Below are 20,086 nucleotides of genomic sequence, written 5' to 3'. Positions count from 1 at the left end.
AAAAGCTGCTCACCTCGTGGCAGCCAGGAAGCAGAGAGAGGGAAAGAGCCAGCGTGGAAGGGGCTGGGAACTAGATACCATCGTCAAGCTTACTCTCTTGTGACCACCTTCAATTAGACCCATCTCCTGTTTTTATCACCTCCAAATAATGCCATCAAATTATGATCTTATCAGTGGATCAATCCATTTACTTTCCAAAGTCCACAGCAACCAAGACTTCCACACAGTTCTGGAAGTTCTCTTTGGGTCTTTAGTTGTGCTGTTGTGGCTGCTTTAATGTTTTGAATCAGTTCAAAACATTTACCTTTCACTGTCATTTTGACTTTGGGGAAGACCCAGAAGTCACACGGTGCCAGATCTTGTCAATGAGGTAGGTGAGGACATATCGCCTTGACCAAAATTGATATAAATGTTTTGAATCCGTTCAGGACATCAAGGCAGCCATGATGGCTCAACTAACAATATTCATGAAAGAGTACTTCCAGAACTGCTTCAGAACAAGGCAAGAATGATGAGATAAGTGTGTTTGAAATATGTCGGGTATTTTGAGGGAGGTTAATGGCCATGTGTCTTTTACTGTAATACATTTTTAAAATGTGTATTTAAACATTCACCATTTAATGGCGGGCAGCGCTGGGATTGAAATTCAGGACTGAGTGACTACAGAGCAGACGTTCATTATTCGGGACACTTCAGAGCATCTATTTTCCTGTAAAGGGAAATAATTTTCATCTCAGATGCATTTATTAGGTAAGGTGTGCAAAGTGCCTGGCGCATAGTAGGCCCTTTAAGTACAGGTTGAACTGCTATTATTGCTCTTCCCAAATAAGGCCTTGAGGAAAGCAAGTATCAGCCCCATCACACATGGGCAAGCTGGCTGGAAGGGAAGGAGGGAGGCTGCTGGTTATTGGCTGAAGTAATAATTGGCACTGAAGCTCGCATTGGACAGAGCAGGGCTGAAGGAGGGAAAGGGCAGTTTAAAAATCCAGAGCTCCCAAAGAAGGCACTTTCTCCAGGTCACATGGCAGCTTAGAGCCCCAGACCCCAGTCATGGGATTCCAGGTGGCCATCCTCATCTTGGGCTCAGTAATTAAAAGCAGTCATCATCATCTACTGGGGGCTTACAACACACACTACACTAAGCAATTTGTGTGCTTGATCTCATTTTGCCCATACATTAATTTAGGGACAAAAGGTCCATTTATTACAGCTGAGGAAACAAATCCAGAGTGATGAGGACATTTGCCGGAGGCCTTGAAGCAAGAGCGTGGAGCCGCCTCTGCTGGTTTACAGATGCTGCAGGTTCTTCCCTTTGCTGCGCCAAGTCAGGGGCTTGCCCCGGTGGAGTTGCCCACTTCCTGCCTCGAAGAGCCCACTCCTTCCACCCCAGATGGATGGGAGAGGAAGCTGAGTCAAAGAAGGCTGCCGGGGGGGAGCGCGGGGATGAGGCTGGACTGTGTGCAGGGGTGGTGGTGGGGGTCTGGCCAGGGAGAGGGTGTTGCAGAAGGATGAGGTTGGGCCTGGGGATCTCAGGGACTTGCTAGAAAGAGGCCTCAGGGAATCCTCCAGCCTTTTCTTAGCTGACCACTTGGGCCCTGCTGATGGAGGGCTGAGGGCGTCCTCTAGCCTTCCCCCTCTTCTACAAACTCTGCAGTTTGCAAAACCAGCCCCTCCTCTGGGCACCTGTGGTTTCCTGCGGCTCTGGGGTCCTGCCCAGCTAGGCAGTGGTCACTGTGAGCAGCGGGGAGAGGAGGAGATGGTGTAAGCTCTTTCTTTGCCTTTTAATGCTGTGGCTGTCCAACGATGCGCGCACACACGCACACACCCCCATGCCCTGAGTCAGCACCCGCGGGAGGGGGGCGGGGTCACTGATTCAGGGCTGGTGCCTTCTTAAGGCCCCTGAAAGGGCCGCTGCAGCCAGACACTGCTACCCTCACCATGAGTCCCTGGCAGCCCCTGGTCCTGGTGCTCCTGGTGGTCGGCTGGTGTTCTACCGCCCCTCAAAGGCGCCAGCCTACCCTGGTGGTCTTCCCCAGAGATTTGAAAAGCTCCAGTCTCACCGACACCCAGCTGGCAGAGGTAGGGAAGGGCCACAGTCAAGAGCTGGGGAGGGCTGGTCAGGAAGGTGTCCATATGCCTGAGAGGGCATGGGGCCTCAGAGATGCTTTCGGGTTGTGGGGAGTGGTGGGCATGTCTGGGGAACAGGGGTGTCCAGGGTAAGGCACTGGGGCTCTGCAGAGGCTCTGGGCAGTGGTGGCCAGGATGCGCAATATGGGTTTCCTAGGTGGACAATGGGAAGTAGTGAGGGGGAGGGCACTGGAAGGTTCTGGGTGGGCACAGGTTGGGAATGAGCAGGGGCAAACTCAAGGGTCCTCTGCTAGGCGTGGGCTGGAGGCATCAGGGTGGGAAGGGTCTGAGGGTGTGTCTGCAGGAGGGAAGGAAGCGCTGGCGTTCCGGGGTTAATGGCTCATTGACCATCCCCGAGCGCCTAGGAGGACCAAGAAAGGGCGTCCGGGCTCTGGGACACCTCTGCCCTCCATCCACAGGAATACCTGTTTCGCTATGGTTACACTAACGTGGCTGAGATACACGGTGGGAACAAGACGCTGGGGCCTGCCCTGCTGCGCCTTCAGAAGCGGCTGTCCCTGCCCGAGACGGGTGAGCTGGACAGCGCCACGCTGAAGGCCATCCGCACCCCACGCTGCGGGGTCCCAGACGTGGGCAAATTCCAGACCTTCGAGGGCGACCTCCGGTGGCACCATCACAACATCACATACTGGTGAGCAGCTGCGCTGGGAGGCGTGGGGCTGAGACGGCTGGCCACGCCCGCGCAGGGAGAATGAAATATCCTCGGGCGGTCGGGGATTCACTACTTAATATACCGCCCCACCTCTGAGCCTCGGTTTGCCCTTTGGGGAAGTGGTTGTAGCAGTCCAAGTCCTCCTACAGGGGCCATTTGAGAACGCATATGGGGCGTGGGGGTTACACCTTATAGGCGAAAGCACGGTCCGCAGGGAGCTTTGTGTCTGCCGCCAGCTCTGAGACCTGGAGTGCCGCCGCCGCCCCGCCCGTTTCCCACTGTGACCTCGTTCCCCTTGCTTTTGCCCGACAGGATCCAAAACTACTCGGAAGACTTGCCGCGCGACGTGATCGACGACGCCTTTGCGCGCGCCTTCGCGGCGTGGAGCGCAGTGACACCGCTCACCTTCACGCGTGTGTACGGTCGCGAGGCAGACATCGTCATCCAGTTTGGCGTCGCGGGTCAGCACCGGAAAGCCAGACTCCTGAACGAGGGCGTGGGAGGGAGGGGCGCGGAGAGCGCGGAGCGGGCAGCGCGCCAGCTCTCTCCTGCCGTCTCCAGCCTGGCCGCCGCCCGCCCTGCTGTCGCCCCCTCCGGCGCGGCGCGGGGCTTGGAGGCTGCGCGGGGGACTCCAGCCGCGGGACTCCGCGCGCTTGAGCGGCAGCAACAGCGCCCAGCTGAGCCCTTTCCTCTCCACGCGCTTTTGCAGAGCACGGAGACGGGTATCCGTTCGATGGGAAGGACGGGCTCCTGGCCCACGCCTTTCCCCCTGGTCCCGGCATTCAAGGAGACGCCCACTTCGACGACGACGAGTTGTGGTCTTTGGGCAAAGGCGTCGGTGAGATCCTGAGCCACCTCGGAGCCCCTCTCCTCCCTCTCCACGTCCCTTTCCCCCTCACACCCGCTGCCAGCCACCCCGACACGGGTCCCCTTTGCCCACAGTGGTTCCGACCTACTATGGAAACGCAAACGGAGCACCCTGTCACTTCCCCTTCACCTTCAACGGCCGCTCCTACTCCGCCTGCACCACCGACGGCCGCACGGACAACACGCCTTGGTGCAGCACCACGGCCCACTACGACACCGACCGCCAGTTCGGGTTCTGCCCCAGCGAGAGTGAGTGTGGGGTTGCGGCGAGAAGCCGGGACGGGTGCCACCACCGGGGTGTGTGTGTGTGTGTGTGTGTGTGTGTGTGTGTGTGTGTGTGGCTTTGTTTCTAAACCCCTTTGCCCCTCGTGCTTGCTGTGTGGCCTGTAAGTCACTCGGGGCTTAGTTTCCTTATCTGCGAGAGGAAGACGGCAAGGATGGGCTGCAGTCGGTCCGGGGGTCCACAGCCGGTGGCACTGGGGAGTAATGGTGTGGCCTCCCCAGGACTCTACACCCAGCACGGCAACGGGGATGGCAAGCCCTGCGTGTTTCCCTTCATCTTCGAGGGCCGCTCCTACTCCGCCTGCACCACCGAGGGTCGCTCCGACGGCTACCGCTGGTGCGCCACCACCGCCAACTACGACCAGGACAAGCTCTATGGCTTCTGTCCCACTCGAGGTACCGGTCCCCGCCTGCAGTTTCAGCCCCGCTGCCCTGCCCCGCACTGGTCCCCGCAACCAGACTCTCCCACACTCATCGTTTGGTCCCCCCGCTCCTCCTGCGCCCACCATCCTCACATCCTGGTTTCCAATGCTGCACCTGCACCGCGATGCTTTCTGGCGTCCGGCTCTGCAGCAAGTTTTCGGGTCTAGACGGCACCACAGCGCCCCCTAGGCTTTAAAAATAGGCCACCAGGACTCCAGCCGCCCCCCGCCCCCGTCCCCTGCCCAACCTTATTGTACCCACCCACCCGGCTCACCCAAGGCCCTGGGTCTCCCCAGCCGACGCGACTGTGATTGGCGGCAACTCGGCCGGGGAGCTGTGCGTCTTCCCCTTTGTCTTCTTGGGCAAGGAATACTCGTCCTGTACCACTGAGGGTCGCCGGGATGGGCGCCTGTGGTGTGCCACCACCTCCAACTTCGACACCGACAAGAAGTGGGGCTTCTGCCCAGACCAAGGTGGGCGGGGTGCTGAGGCTCGTGGGCTGTGGCTGTGGTCCCCACAGTGATGGTGACGGCGTATCCGGGGCGGAGGGCTTGCCCTGGTGCTCTCATCTCAGGCTCTCCTTCTCCCCCAGGATACAGCCTGTTCCTTGTGGCAGCCCACGAGTTTGGCCACGCGCTGGGCTTAGATCACTCCTCAGTGCCAGAGGCGCTCATGTACCCCATGTACCGTTTCCTCGAGGGCTCCCCACTGCATGAGGATGATGTGAAGGGCATCCAACATCTCTATGGTGAGGTCGTGGGACAGGGATGGAAGGCGCAGAGGTTGGGGTGTGGCTCAGCCACAGGACCAGAGAATGGGTTGGGACCTCAGCATCCCTCTGGGACAGGACCTGGGTGCTGGTGTCACCTGCCAGTGCTCGGAGACAGTGCTGAAGAACCTAGACTCAGAGGGCTGGCAAGGCCAAACAGAGCCTGGGCAGTTTAACAGCTTAGTGAAGGCTGGGGATTTAGCTCAGCGGCACAGTGCCTACCTGGCAAGCGTGAGGTCGTGAGTTTGATTCCCAGTACCGGGAAAAAAAAAAAAAATAACAGCTTAGCGAGACCCTGTCTCTGAAAAACAACAACAAAAAAAAAAACACTGGCGCTGTAGCTCCGTGCAAAGCCCTTGGGTTCAATCCCTAGTACATGGCGTGAAGGGAGATCCTGAGGGCTGAGCACGTGGTTTGGCAGTAGAACGCTTGCCTGGTGTGTGTTGTGGAAGACCTGGGTTCTACCCCTAGCAGGACAGAGAGAGAGAGAGATGAGGCGAGGAGGAAAATCTAATTCATAGTGTTTCGCTGAAGATCAAACCAGCCAATCATGCGGCGTTGTAACTCTCAGCGCTAAGTTTGTCATGGCGACATTCAGAAGACACGCCCCCTGGCCTGGAAAGAGGGCAGGTGCTGCCTATTTTCTGTCTGCAGAGCTGGACCCAGGGCCTGAAGCAGCCCAGGGACGGAGAAACACAGCTTGAATAAATGCCAAGTGTGGGGGAAGCTACCCACCTACGTTTGGGGGAATGACTTCATGACTTCTCTTCAATGAGGAGAGTGTGCACAGCACAAGGCTCGCTGGAAATCTGGGGGAACAGAGAGCTGCACTCTAGAGGTGTCTCATCCAGGATTTCTTTCTAGGTCCTGGCCCTGAACCTGAACCAAGACCTCCAACCACCAGCACCACACGTGAACCGCAGCCCACCGCTCCCCCGACCGTCTGCCCCACGCTAGCCCCCACGGTTTACCCCACAGCCGGCCCTACAGGCCCTCCTGCACCTGGCCCCACAGCTCCCACCTCGGCTGGCCCTACAGGTCCCCCCACGGCGGGCCCCCCTCCCTCCCCTACGGAGTCTTTGGGTCCAGTGGGCGATCCCTGCAGGGTGAACATTTTTGACGCCATCGCGGAGATCCGGAACAATCTGCATTTCTTCAAAGATGGGTGAGCCCCCGGGATGCGTGGATGGGGGAAGGGGTTGGAGGAGGCCGGGCCTGTCCCTCCGTCCCCGCCCACTGGCCCTCCGCTGAAGGGTCAGCGCCCTGCCTTTGTCCGGTTCCCAGGCGGTACTGGAGGTTTTCTGAGGGCCGAAGGCGTCGGCTGCAGGGCCCGTTCCTTATTTCCGACACGTGGCCCGCGCTGCCCGCCAGACTGGACTCTGCCTTTGAGGATCCGCTCTCCAAGAAGATTTTCTTCTTCGCGGGTTAGTTTCCGCCTCTCTCCCTTCACAGCCGCTCATCCTCCACCAGCCAGGAGGATCAACGCAAGGTAACCGGAGGCTCGGAGGACATTAGAAGAGCGCGCCCCCTCCTGGCGGACGCAGTTGAACACGTTTATGGGGGCTGAATTTCAGCGCCTTTTGCACGATCAGTGAATCTGCTCCTTGGGCACGGAGATTGGAAGCACGTGGGACCAGCAAAAGGCTCCACAGCGCCCCCAAATCGACGTGACCTTGACCTTTCTCCCCCGCAGGGCGCCAAGTGTGGGTGTACACAGGCGCGTCGGTGCTGGGCCCAAGGCGTCTGGAAAAACTGGGCCTGGGCTCGGAGGTGACCGAGGTCACCGGGGTGCTCTCGCGCGGCGGCGGAAAGGCGCTGCTCTTCAGCACCGAGCGTTTCTGGAGGTGAGAACCACCACGGCCGCCGCCAGGGGGAGCCCGGGCGCCGCCCGCCCGCCGCGGGCTCAGCACCTGTCTGCTCGCCGCTTGCTGCAGGTTTGACGTGAAGACGCAGAGGGTGGATTCCCAGAGCGTCACTCCGGTGGACCATATGTTCTCAGGGGTGCCCTTGAACATGCACAACGTCTTCCAATACCGAGGTGAGGGCTGCAGGTGCGGGCGGGGGAGGGTCTCTTTGTGAGATACCGCCCACGCCAGGCTGCCTTGCCTCGGATTGGCCAGATTCCGTGCAAACGAGAAAGAGCCCTTGGAGATGGAGACAAACGTCCCAGCACCGACAGAGACAGAGACCTTCCTCAGGTCATACAGGGACTCAGGGGCACAGCCAGGACTGGGACCCAGATTTCCTGCCTCCCCAGCTGGAGGATGCCACAGGGCATGTGGTTTGCGACAGGCTCATCCTTTGTTAGACAGTCCTTATCAAGCACAGGGCCGAGCAATGTGCTGCCCCTGGGAATACAGTGAGGGATAAACCAGTGCATAGTGTGTTTCTTTGGCCAAGTCCTGCTACACTCGCAGCCTCAGTTTCCCCAACTGTGAACTGGCGATGACAGCTATTCTTGCTTTCCTTGTTTCACTGCTTACCTCCTGTCAGTTGACCAGGTCTGTTGACTCCACCACGAAAACCTATGATTTGTCACCGTCTCTCTTGCAAACATCCCAGTCCACGCTGTACTGGCTGTACAATACATTTGTTTGTTTGGTTACGGTACTGGGAATTGAACCCAGGGCCGCCACACCGAACTAGATTCCCAGCCCTTTTATTTTATTTATGGTTTTCTGAGACAGGGTCTCAAAGCTGCCCAGGCTGGGCTTGAACTTGCCCTCCTCGATGTGTGCCACCAAGCTCGACTTTATGTTTTATTTTATTTTATTTTTTGTGGTACTGGGGTTGAACCCAGGGCTTTCACACAGAACTACACCCCCACCCTTTTGTTTATTATTATTATTACTATTACTATTATTATTATCATTTGAGAGAGGAAGATCTTGTTAGGTCTAGTCGCCCAGGCTGGGCTTGAAGTTGTGATCCTACCTCAGCCTCCCAGAATGCTGAGATTATAGCTGTGTGCCACCATGCCCACTAATACCTTTATTTATTTATTTATTTATTATTGTTTTTTGTTTTTTTCCCAGTACCGGGAATCAAACTCACGACCTCACACTTGCCAGGCAGGGGCTGTGCCCCTGAGCTAAATCCTCAACCCCCTTCTTCTTCTTTTTTTTTTTTTTTAATTGTTTTTTGTTTTTCCGATACCTTTAATGTATTCCCTGAGAGGTTAGAAGCAGGACTGCAGGGGCTGGGTCTTGGGAGTGACTCCAAATCCATTCCAAGGTCAAAGAAACTAATACAATCCGATCTCCCCTTCCTCTCCTCCTCTTTTTTTTTGTATGTTTGTGACAAGATCTCACTGTGTAGTTCAGGCTGGCCTTGAACTCACTGTGTAGCCCAGGTTGGCCTCAAACACGTAGCGATACTCCTGCCTCAGCCTCCTGAGTGCTGGGATTACAGGCGTGTGCCATCATGCCCTGCTCCCCTTCCCCTTCTTTACCTCTGTATTCTCATCTGCTCCAGCCTGTCCTGTCACTCACTATGCTCCACCTACACTGCCTGCTCTTGGAGCAGATCAAGGTCATTCATAGCTTAGGGCCTTTGGCCAGTTGTTCCGCTATCTGGAAGGCTTTTTCCCTAAATTGTCGCCAGGCTGCCTCTCTCCCTTCGTCATGTCCCAGTGCTAAGGCCACCATTTCAGAAAGGTCTTTTCTGACCACCATTTTCTATTCACTTGTTTGTATTTCCTCCACCGCTGTCTGAATCAATCCCATTTATTTTCATGTTTGCTCGGTTAATTGTCTCTCTTGCCTCACGAGCGTTTTAGCATCAAAAGAATTGAGATCATGCCTGTATTTTTCTCCGCTATATTTCTGTGCCTCTCATGTGCTCCACACATAGTAGGCACTCAGGAATTTGTTTTTGTGGTTTTCTGGAGATCAAACCCAGGCCCTTGTGCATGTTAGGGAAAAACACTCTACCTCTGAGCTACACTCCCAGTAAAATTTTTTGAATGAATACATAGATTTGCTCAATGAATGAATATTGAATGAATTGTTCTGAGCATTAAGATAGGCCATTCATTCATTTATGTGCTGATTCATTCATAAAATGTATACACAGCACCTACTGTGTGCCAGGTTCTGTGCCCTCTAGCATCTCACAGGCAGGTGGGGGAGATGGAGGGTCAGGTGAAAAACCTTGGAAAGACCCAGAAAAGCCAGGAGGGGTGATTGTAAAAATCTTGCTCGTGTCCCTGTAGATGTACGTGGGAGGGTAGGAATCACCCTTCTCATGCCTGCTTATCCCCTGCAGAGAAAGCCTACTTCTGCCAGGACCGCTTCTACTGGAGAGTGAGTTTCCGGGATGAAGTGAATCAGGTGGACGAAGTGGGCTACGTGACCCACAACATCCTGCAGTGCCCTACCTAGGGCTTTCGTCCTGCTTCAGCAGTGCAAGGCAGGTTCCCTGGGGAACCGTCCCAGCGGAGAAGGAGCCCGTTTGCCGGATACAAACTGGTGGTCTCTTCGGGAGGGTGGGGAGGGGTGGAGATGGGCTGGGCCCTCTCTTCACACCTTCTTTTTTTTTTTTTGACAGAATGTTTCTAATAAACTTGGATTCTCTAACTTGTAAAAGTAGCTTTTACTTAGGTGTGCGTGTGCAGATGTGTGTATGTAACCGGCAGAGCATTTTATATGTCAGCCAATATTTTGGGCTCTTTGTAAATAGTAGCATATTCAGCCCTTCCTATTAGGAAGGTATTATGTGATTATTTCTGTTTCACAGATGAAGAAATGACCAAGAAATGTATTTATCCATCGGTTGATTTTTCTTTTTTGGTACCGAGAATTGAACTCAGGACTGTGCGCTTGCTAGGCAGGCGCTGTGCCACTGAGCCGCATCCCCAGCCCTCAACCGTTGATTGAGCCTCTACACAGAGCCAGGCTGTGTGCTGGGCAGTGGGGATAACAATGAACTGGACTATGGTCCTGCCCTTCAGGACTTCTCACTAGTCCCCAGACTTTACAGTGTATAACAGTGTCCTGCTAAAACCAGCCTCCAGGCTCTGCCCCTGGAGAGACCAACCCAGTTACAAGGGTCATCCCATGGCTCCTGGGTGTGGAATCACACTTGAGTTAAAAACAGGTATTCCTTAACTGTTTTTTTTTTTTTTTTTTTTTTTTTTTTGGTACCAGGGATTGAACTCAGGACCTTGCACTTGCAGGTCAGGCGCTGGTACTGCTGGGCTATATCCTTACCCCTTTTTTTTGTCTTTTTGAGAGAGGATCTCGCTATGCAGTTCAGGCTGGCCTTGAGCTCACTTTGTAGCCCAGGCTGGTCTCGAATTTGTAAAGATCCTCCTGCCTCAGCCTCCTGAGTGTGCCACCATGCCTGGCCCCTTTACTGTTGATAATGGCGCGCGCGCGTGTGTGTGTGTGTGTGTGTGTGTGTGTGTGTGTGTGTGATTCTGTGCATTGTGGTGGAAGTTAGAGTGCATTTCCCAGGCAAAATGAACCCTCAACTGGAACTGACCAAGGAAGGATGAGCAAGAGTGGCTTCCTGTGCAAATGAGACAATCTCCCCAAAGGAACCACTCACCGCTCACGCAAGTGTGCATGAAATGACGTATAGGAGATACTGATTACAACATTTTTTGCATGATAAGACACTGGGAGCAGCTTGGCTCCCCAGAGTAAGACACTGGGTAAAATGTGGGCACAGATGAGATGACAGTAGTTACTGCGCATAGCACTGCGTCCCAGACCCCGCACCATATCCTGTGAATTAAAACCATCCAAGGGGGCAGGCACTACTCTTCCCTTGCCCATACCCCTGCTGGCGTTATCGCCAACTCCCTCTCTACAGAGGAGACTCTAAGGCTCCGAGAATGACAGCTCACCCAGTGTCCCACAGCTGGTGAGCAGTGGCCTTGGGCTCTTGATGCGGATGCTGGGAGAAGAGAAAAAGCAGGGGTGCTTGGGAGAAGGGCAAAGGCTCAGAACTACTCAAGGATGTGGCGGTAGTGGGTGGATCAGAGTGGGGGCAGGGTGGTTCTGGAGCGGTCGAGGTAGCAGAGGAGGACTGGACGAGGACAGGTGAGCACTCCAAGGGAGGGAGGAGTGCGGATTTGACAGCACAAGACAGGGAGCAAATGGGTGGGCTGGCAGAGGGGATGGGCTTGGGTCTGACCATCTTTTGGAACTTTCAGATCATCTTTTTTGGAGTTTAAAGAGGAGTTAAGGGAACTTCCCCTCAAAAGGTCTTGGGGTGTTCCTATCTCTTGGTCCCCTCCCCTAGGCATACAAATATTCCTTAATACGTTTCTTTAAAATCCCTTTGAGGTCAGGCGTGGTGGCGCACACCTGTAATCCCAGCACTTGGGAGGCTGAGGCAGGAAGATCATTGTGAGTTTGAGACCAGCCTGGGCTACAATGTGAGCTCAAGGCCAGCCTGAACTCAAGAGTGAGACCCTGTCTCAAAAAGAAAAAACAAAACAAAACAAAAAAATAAAATCCCTTTGAACCTCTGTCTCCCTCTAGATGCTACTCCGTTTTCCTAATCCCACTGCATTCACAGTAAAACTTCCCCATGTGTGGTCTCTATGCACCATCTCTATTTCCTCACCTGCCGTTCTCCCCTCAACCACCCAGCCTTCCTCTCAGCCCATTGTGCCACCGGAACCACTGTCTCTAAACCACCTGTGACCTGCAGCCAATGCCACAACCACTCTGCTCATCCTATACTGTCACTCCACATGTTCGACAGAACTGACCTGCCCATCCTCCCGAAATTCTTTCTTCGCTTGGTCTCTGAGACCCCTTGACAACTGGTCCTCCTCCCATTGCACTGGTTGAATTGTCTTTTTTTTTTTTTTTGTCTTTTTGAGACAGGGTCTTACTATGAAGTTCAGGCTGGCCATGACTTCACTTTGTAGCTCAGGTTGGTCTCGAACTCGAAAAGGTCCTCCTGTCTCGGCCTCCTAAGTGCTGGGATTATAGGCGTGTGCCATCACACCTGGTTTGAATTGTCCTCACCCTCTAAATGATAAAGTGCCCTTTCCTTCTGTTCACGCATTGCCTGTGATCTTGTCTAGCCCCATAGCTTTTTTGGGGGCGGGGTGGTATTGGGGATTCTAGGCCTTTTACACTGAGTTACACCCCTGACACTTTTCTAGTTTTTATTTTGCGATAGGGTCTCACTAAGTCGCTAAGTTGCCTAGGCTGGGCTTGGACTTTCAATCTCTTGCCTCTGTCTCTTAGAGTGTCAGGATCACACCCTCTCCAGTTGGGATAACTGAGAATCTTTCTGAACACTGCCAAATATCCCCTGATGGGTAACATGGTCCCCCCAGTGGAGAAATGTTACTTTAATATAATAGGCATGTAGACAAGTGCACCTCCTCCAAGTGTACACTGTCCCACAACATTGTATATTTCACAAACAATGCAACTGTGTAACTAGCACCTAGACTGGCAACAAGTCATTATCAGCACCTCAGAAGACCTTTTAAAGCCTCTTGCAATTACTGTTTCTCCCCAACTCACTACTATCACTACTTCTAAAATTCACATAGACTGGCTATTTTTTGTGTTGTTTATTTGTTTCTGTGGGTACCTTGTGCTTGCCAGGCAAGTGCTCAGCTGCTGAGCTACATCCCGGGCCCATGTTATTTAAATAGTGTTGTAAGGTATATAGTACTGTTTTGTGTCTAGTTTTTTTGTGTGCAATGTTATATTTGTGAGACTCATCCATATTGTTCTGGAAATTATGGATTGTTTATTCTCAGTACCATGTAGAGTTCCATTGTGTGAATGTACTACAGTTTATCTAGTTTATTATTCATAGATATTTGGGTGGTTTGCAATTTGGGGCTGTTATGAATAACATCATTATGAAGAATTTTTTTGTCTTTTTGAGACAAGGTCTCGCTATGCAGTTCAGGCTGGCCTTGAGCTCACTTTGTAGCCCAGGCTGGCCTCAAACTCACAACGATCCTCCTGCTTCAGCTTCCCAAGTGCTGGGATTACAGGCGTGCACCACCACACTTGGCAAGAATTTTTTTTTTGAGACAGGGTATTGCTATGCAGTCCAGGATGGGCTTGAGTTTACCATGTGGCCTAGGTTGGCTTTGAATTCATGATCTTCCTGCCTCAGCTTTCCAGGTGCTGGGATTTTGGTGTATGCCATATCTGTGAGTGTGTGTGTGTGTGTGTGTGTGTGTGTGTGTGTGTATGTGGCACAGGGGATGGCACCCAGTACCTCGAACATGCTAGGCAAGTGTTCTACCATGGAGCCACAACCCTAGCCACTATGAAGACTTATAAATGTTTTCTTTTAGTGCACATTGGGAGGCCACTGCTTTTGAGTGTATACCTAGGAGTAAAATTGTTGTATCAAAAGATATGTATGTGCATATCCAGTTTTAGTGAATATGACTCAAAATAGTTTTGCCTGTCTACACTCCCACCAGGATTTCTCTTGTACCCCTCTCCTTCCATCAGATGCCATAGCCAACCCCGTGGCAGTCCTGCTGGGTCCAGCTGGGAGCTTGTCCGGAATCACATGACTGCCGCCACTCTGGTCATCCCCTCCCACCAGGGGGCTCCTCACTAGACTCCCCAGGTGCCACACCTGCTCTTCTTTAGTTGTATGCTCACCCAACAGCCAGAATGAGTGACCTTGTTAAAATATAAAGCGTATCACATCATTCCCTTGTTCCAATGGTTTTCCTTGAGGATTAAAAAAAAAACAAAAAAAAAAAAAAAACAGGAGAAAAGAATCCCCAGAGACTTCAAAAGAACATTTGATCTGCCTCCTTCTCCCCTTTATCTTCTACCACTCTCGTCCTCATCACTCTGTTCCAGACACAGTGGCCGTCTTGTTGGTTCTTGAACAGTTCAGGTTCCCTCTCGCTCCCAGTTTCTTGGCTAGCTGGCTCTTCTCATCAGTGAGGTCTCAACTCAAACATCATAAGGGCCAGAAACCAGGCGATACCTTTCACCATTATGTCCCCAGTCGCCACTGCCTGAAACAACTGAGAACCACCAGCAAAGGTGGGCGCAGTCTGCAGGAGCTACACACTAGGCCCCCATGAAGGACGACTCTTAGCTGGGTGGGCTTCTCGGGCACTTGGGTGGAACTGAGAGCGCAGGGCCTGGAGCAAAGTGGCCACGTCCAGGGCGGCTGGGCACAGCGGGCACTAGGACCCTGCGCGGTGCGGCGCGGCGGGCGGGCTGGGGGGATCCGCGGTTCCTCCCGCCCGGAGCCCGGCAGCGGCCACTTGTGCGATCCGGGGCCGCAGCGCGCCTCTGGCCCCTCTCCGCGCCATGAGCCGCAGGTTCACCGTCACCTCGCTGCCCCCGGCGGCGCCCGCAGGAGCCCCTGACCCCGAGTCCCGCAGGCATTCTGTCGCTGACCCGCGTTATCTCCCCGGGGAGGACGTCAAAGGTAGAGGCCGCAGGGGGCGGGGCCGCGGAGGGCGGGGCCTACGGGCGAAGGGGCGGGGCCTGCACTCGGGGGGCGGGGTCCCCAGGGAGGACTCGGGGCTCCGGCTCTGGAAGCGTGAAGGGGCGGGGCCAGGCTCGAGGTGGGCGGGGCACAGGGAGGGAGGTTGGGCCAGAGGCCCAGGACCCGCTGATCTAGCGATGGAGGGGCTGGGGGAGGCCGGGAGTAGTCCCGGGCACCAACCAGGGGGACCCTGGGGCGCGGACGGAGGGAAGGGGAAGGCTGTGTAGTTAAGGGGTGGACCAGGGCCGAGGGGAAGAGGCGGGCCTAGGTCGATTTGGGGGCCAGGAAAGAGAAGGACCAGCGGGAAGGGATTGGGCCAGGAGGATGGGACTGGGTCAGGGTCGGGGGTGGGGTCGGGGGCGGGAGGAAACCTGAGTCAGAGTCGCTGAGCCAGGTGCCGGGTCAGCGGGTCGTCGCTGTCTGGCCGATCCCGCAATCCTCAGCCTCCCTGCAGGCGCCGCGGTCGCCTAGGGATCCCTAGAAGGAGACTGGAAACAGGAAAGTTAGTCTGGATCCTGGGCACCTAAAGCCAGGGAGCATCCCAAGAGAACTCCAGTCTGATTCTTGGGGTCTCACTTAGCTCCTTCTCTGTTCTAGCTCCCGAAGGGTGAGGGGAGCCAGCCCTGGGGGATGAGGGGAGTCTTCCTTGCGGGTCGAGTGCTGTGCTCTTGTAGTGGAAGTTACCTGCAGGGTATAGGGGAGAGAGAAATGGAAGGTTCCTTCTGGCCTTCGGTAAAGTACTGGCATCTTGATTGTGTACGAGATCCCCCCCGCAGGGGACACTTGTCAAAGGTCCTCTCCCTAGCTTTGTGCCCCTCGGGTCTGGAAGCAGCGAGGCGGCAGCCTGGAGTGGCCCCAGCGAGGGGAGGAGAAGTAGCCCCCCGGGCCGCCAGGGGTCGCTGCTGAGCCGCAGGTGAGCTCACTCATACCAGAGCAAACCTAAATGCCAAAAATCCTTGAGTGGTTCTTAGGGGTTTCTTTGGCGAATCTCCTCATGGTATAGACGAACAAATCAAATCGAAGCCTGGACTTCTTCCAGGATCGAGCCCCATGAACCTACCGCCTCCTGGATGTGACCTTTCGAATTTTTCGAGCTTTTTCCACTCTCCATCTTTCCCATAATTTGTCTGCTTCTTTTCTCATTTTCACCAACGGCCTTGCCAGATGTCCAGATTCAGACATCAGAAATCCGGATCTATTCTCAATACTTGCTTTTTTTTTTCCTCACCGAATACAATTGGCCTGTCTTGGACACTGATCTCCAAAACTGGGTTTGAGTCCAGTTACATCTGTTCCCCTCTGTCACTATCATTCTGGTCCGAGCCCAAGATATGTCTCAGATAGCCACAAGCACACCCTCCTCCCTGGTCTCCCTGCTCGTAGTCTTGCTCTAACCGTCTCACACACAACTCCAGGTAAAAGCTGTCACTGTAGATAAAGGCCAAGCCTTTAGTCTACCTTTCGAACTCTTTGCTTAACTGCTCCTGGTCTGTTTATCTGTGTTCATTCCCCACCTCTGTAAACCAGGAAAACGCCTACTCATCCTGTAAGTTGTAGCTCATCTCACCTCTTCTGAAAATCCTTTCCCCTTTCCCTCAGTGCGTCAGAGGTGTTCATTCCTCTTTGGCCCACCCACTGAAGCACATGTCCTGATGGATGGCAGTTACTTACTCCTACGTCTTCTCCACTGGAGGATCTCAAATACAGGGGCCATATCCTTTTATCTTGATGTCTGACTCCAGGCCCAGGGCATGGCATTTAGTGAGTTTTTTTTTTTTTTGTGGTCTTTTTGAGATAGGGTCACGCTATGCAGTTCAGGCTGGCCTTCAACTCACTTTTTAGTCCAGGTGGCCTTGAACTCACAGAAATCCTCCTGTCTCAGCCTCCTGAGTGCTGGGATTATAGGCATATGCCACCATGCCCAGCTCATTTAGTGAGTTCTTAATGGTCATCAGGTGAAAAAGTGTATGGCTCTGTGTTCCTGCTTCTCCTCCCCTGCCTTCTCTCCTCCGACTTCCTAAACACTGGCCTGGGAATAAGATGGCCTCCTCCGTGTCCCAGAGTAATGACTCAGTTTTCCTATCTACACTGCCACGCTTCTGCATAGTCAGAGTAATACACAGCCCCCAGATTTTGGGTGTGCAGGTGTGCATACAAAATGGATGTGAGTCTAGAATGCTGTGTGCTGGTGGCAGAGGCTGTGTGTGTGTGATTCTGGAGGAGAGAACAACCCACACTAGCTCTGATGACCTGTGGGGTGCTTAGTGAGTCAGAGCTTATGTGTGTCACTGTACTGTGTTTCTGTTGATGGACATGCTGGTGTGTATATTTCTGTGTTTATCTGTGGAGTGGGCACCCAGGGGCATGAATGCATTTGAATTCCATCTTAAGAAGGAGTTAGGTGACTTTTAACCTCTTAAGCCCTGAAACAGCTTCAAGCACCTCCTCCTTGAAGGTCATTGCATGGGGAATTAGACAGGGGATCCCCAGGGTAACTCAGTGTTTGGTGGTGTCTTTTCCACAGCTGTTCTGGTGTCAGCCTTTAGACCCCAAAAAGATGTTCTCCCCACCTCTTTTCCTGGGGTCCAAAGGGAGGCAGGAGACCTATGTAAGACTGGAAAGGGTTGGGGGGAGATTTTTAGGGCACATATGTTAGAGCATGATCTTCTGCTCTGTGCCAAGGGAGTGCTGTTTGTCCCTTGGGGTGTTTCCTGCTGCCAGATCAGGTATCCCTAGGAACACAACCTACAAAGGGTGAACGAAGCAAGTCAGAAGTTAAGCCTCAACTCTACCATTAACCCTCACCTACAGCCCACACCTGTACCATGGGTCATGCTGGCGACCTGGCTGGATAGAACTGGACCTGGCACCAGTTGTTACAACTCTGAGCTAGCCCCCCATGTTTTACCCACCTCCACTGTGCCCAAGGACCCTGGACAGAGCCCTGGGTCTGGTAAGGAGTTGGGATGGGTCTCCACTGGGGGACAGGGAGCTAACTACGACAGGGGATGGAGCAAGGTTGCGATATAGTCTGTCCATGCTCAGCTCCGGTTTTATGGTGTGGCCTTGGGTCATTACTTCCCCTTTGTAGGCTCAGTTTACTCATACTTAGCATTGATGAGTTGACAGGAAGCTATGTGAGGGTCCTTTTAGCCATAAAATTTCTGGTTTTTAGGATACAGAAGGGCAGAACTGTCTGCCTCACCCAGACCAAACCTCATGTAAATTGGGAAGGGTGATGCTGCTGCTGGTATGTATCTATCTTATCTGGAGATCTCCTCTGTCCAAGGAGTTCTCTAGTTGCTCCATCCTCAAGCCAGGACTCAGAACCTCACTGTCCAGTACCTCAGCCCAAGGTGCGCCCTAGGAATCTCCATGGCAACAAACTGGTTATGAACGGGGCTGCAGTTGCCATGGTGACAGGCCTCTCTCTCTGTCTCTCTCTCATCCCCCTCCTCTCCTTTCCTCTCTTCTCAATGAACCAGAGCGATCTGCAGGCCTCAGCTCTCCAGGTGGGGTGGGGGTGGGGGCGGGTGCAGTGAGAAGGGGTCCGGATTGGGAAAGAGGGAAAATGGGCTGAGTCTGCAGGGAAATGGGGTGCTGTTGGGGTGCAGTTGCCATGGTGACAGGGCTGCAGCTTGTTAATTAAGCCCCCGGTTGCCACGGAGACAGTGGTGGTTGACGTGCTCTGCGGCGAGCCCTGTGTGTGTGGGGTGTGCTGCGTGCTGGACTTATCAGTCCACGGCGAGGGTTTTGGGTCTGGAGAGTGGGATGTGTGGGTAGGGGAGAAGAGTGAGGGAGAGGACTCGGGGCCGTGGCTCTGTGAGGCCGTAGCTGAGGGAAGATGGGCAGGTTGTGGGGGTAAAGCCATGGAGATAAGGATGCAAAGGGGTTGAGCCATAAGGGTAAACATTGTGCCTCCTTCCTGGGGAAGAAGGATCAGTCACGTGGATCCAGATTCTTTCAGAAAGCCCCCTGTCCTGGTTCAGTGGATGGAGGCCTGGGATAGAAGTCGAGGAGTGGGTTCTACTCCTCAGTGTCACAAGTTCATCCCAGGAAGAAGATTCTTTCTATTCTATTTCCATTTCTAGACTCTAATTTTGCCATAAGTGATGAGTGGGAAAAATTTTTATAAAGTCTCTTTCAGTTCTCAAATCCTGATACCCTGGAGGCAGCTTCTCTGAGCTTTTTTCTCTCTTAGGAACACAAGGTGGGAGGGGGTATGAGTTTTAGAAACTCAGAGTTCAAAAATAGGACCCTGCCCAGCCCTGCATCTTGTGTTGATTTCATGATCCTCTAGCATTATATCTTCCTAGGGCTCGGGGTGGGGAAGGGGTGCTGAGCAAGCAGCTGGGTCCCTGGAACTCAGGGCTGAGGGCCACCTCTTACAGCCCAGTGGCAGCGTGGGAGGTGCTTTCAGTGGGCTTTCTCAAAGCCGCATGTCAGAGGGTTGGCCTGAGGCCAGAGCAGAGCCCATTCTCCTTGAGGTGAGAAGTAATTGAAGGGCTGAAGTGTCCTCTTGGAACTGTCTCCTAACTTAGTCTGGGCTTCTCAGGAAGCATTCTGTGGCTTTAATATGAGAATAATAGGGACCAAGAAGAAATAGGGTTATGTAGCTCAATGTTTTCATTTTTTAAATGGGGTATACTGAAGCCCAGATAGAGAGGAGGTTGCAGGGGCTGGGGACTTAATTCAGCAACACAGCACCTGCCTGGCAAGTGTGAGGTCATGAGTTTGATTCCCGGTACTGAAAAAAAAAAAAAAAAAGAGAGGAGCTTGGTTTTGCCCAGAGTCCACAAGATTCTAGGGCAGAGTACAGAACCATCATCTCTACTATCACAGGTGACTCTCAAGGTCAGAACTCTGGTAAAGGTGGACAGATAGGAGAGCCAGGGGAAGAGGAATCACTCTTGCTTCACCCATATCCCCAGAGATATAGGTTTCCCCATGGTTGAGCTCATTCCCTGAGTGGTCAAAATTACACTAGCTCTGGGTCACAATGAACAGAAATACCCCCCAGGGGAACAACCTAGACTTAGGGTTGCTGATAAACTTTAGATGAGAAAAGCACTCTCAAACACACTTTGCATGTTTTACTGTGTTACACATCTCTACAGAGTAGTAGGAACCTATAGTGGTGGTGGTGGTGGTGGTGGTGATGGTGGTGGTGTATGTGCATGGTGGAGTGGTGATAAATTCTTGAAAAGTGGCCTTCCTACCAGCTATCATTTTAACCCATTTTATCAAGCAGAATAAACTCTACTTTTTGAGGGTGGGATTATTTTCTCTCTGGGAGTCAAGAATACCATTGCTCACACCTTGTCTGAATAGATCTCTGTCCAAAGGGTCAGTTGGGAGTCCACCTAACCAAATGACTAATACTTTTATTTATTTATTTATTTATTTATTTTTTGGTCTTTTTGAGACAGGGTCTCGCTGTGGAGTTCAGGCTGGCCTTGAGCTCACTTTGTAGCCCAGGCTGGTCT

The 20,086-nt window shown here is 53.3% G+C and overlaps 2 protein-coding genes across 3 annotated transcripts in view; both read left to right on the top strand.

Annotated features, from left to right (window-relative positions):
- Positions 1-1,904: 1,904 nt before the first annotated feature.
- Positions 1,905-9,727, top strand: Mmp9 (matrix metallopeptidase 9). Its single transcript, XM_005392393.2, has 13 exons — positions 1,905-2,079; positions 2,547-2,779; positions 3,113-3,261; positions 3,510-3,638; positions 3,743-3,916; positions 4,172-4,345; positions 4,669-4,845; positions 4,965-5,120; positions 6,006-6,306; positions 6,426-6,565; positions 6,835-6,985; positions 7,076-7,179; positions 9,408-9,727. Exons 1-13 carry the CDS (start codon positions 1,939-1,941, stop codon positions 9,521-9,523), a joined length of 2,145 nt encoding a protein of 714 aa, XP_005392450.1. The 5' UTR covers positions 1,905-1,938; the 3' UTR covers positions 9,524-9,727.
- Positions 9,728-14,336: 4,609 nt separating this feature from the next.
- The window catches only part of Slc12a5 (solute carrier family 12 (potassium/chloride transporter), member 5), a 38,159-nt gene continuing 32,409 nt past the window's right edge, over positions 14,337-20,086 (top strand). For both annotated transcript variants that reach the window (XM_005392390.2, XM_005392389.2), the window contains exon 1: positions 14,337-14,540. In XM_005392390.2, coding sequence (XP_005392447.1) covers positions 14,420-14,540 — 121 coding nt within the window. In that variant the 5' untranslated portion in view covers positions 14,337-14,419. The remainder of the gene's footprint in view (positions 14,541-20,086) is intronic.

This window comes from Chinchilla lanigera, unplaced genomic scaffold, assembly GCF_000276665.1.
Source record: "Chinchilla lanigera isolate Chin_1 unplaced genomic scaffold, ChiLan1.0 scaffold00044, whole genome shotgun sequence".
In the NCBI taxonomy this organism is placed as follows: Eukaryota; Metazoa; Chordata; class Mammalia; order Rodentia; family Chinchillidae; genus Chinchilla; species Chinchilla lanigera.
This window is presented reverse-complemented; position numbering and strand designations above follow the sequence as displayed.

Excerpts from the sequence above, each read along its gene's own strand:
- Mmp9 (XM_005392393.2), top strand. The coding sequence starts at position 1,939 with ATGAGTCCCTGGCAGCCCCTGGTCCTGGTGCTCCTGGTGGTCGGCTGG. Across the intron at positions 3,639-3,742 it reads GTCTTTGGGCAAAGGCGTCG|TGGTTCCGACCTACTATGGA; the intron begins GTGAGATCCTGA and ends CTTTGCCCACAG. Across the intron at positions 6,307-6,425 it reads CTGCATTTCTTCAAAGATGG|GCGGTACTGGAGGTTTTCTG; the intron begins GTGAGCCCCCGG and ends TCCGGTTCCCAG.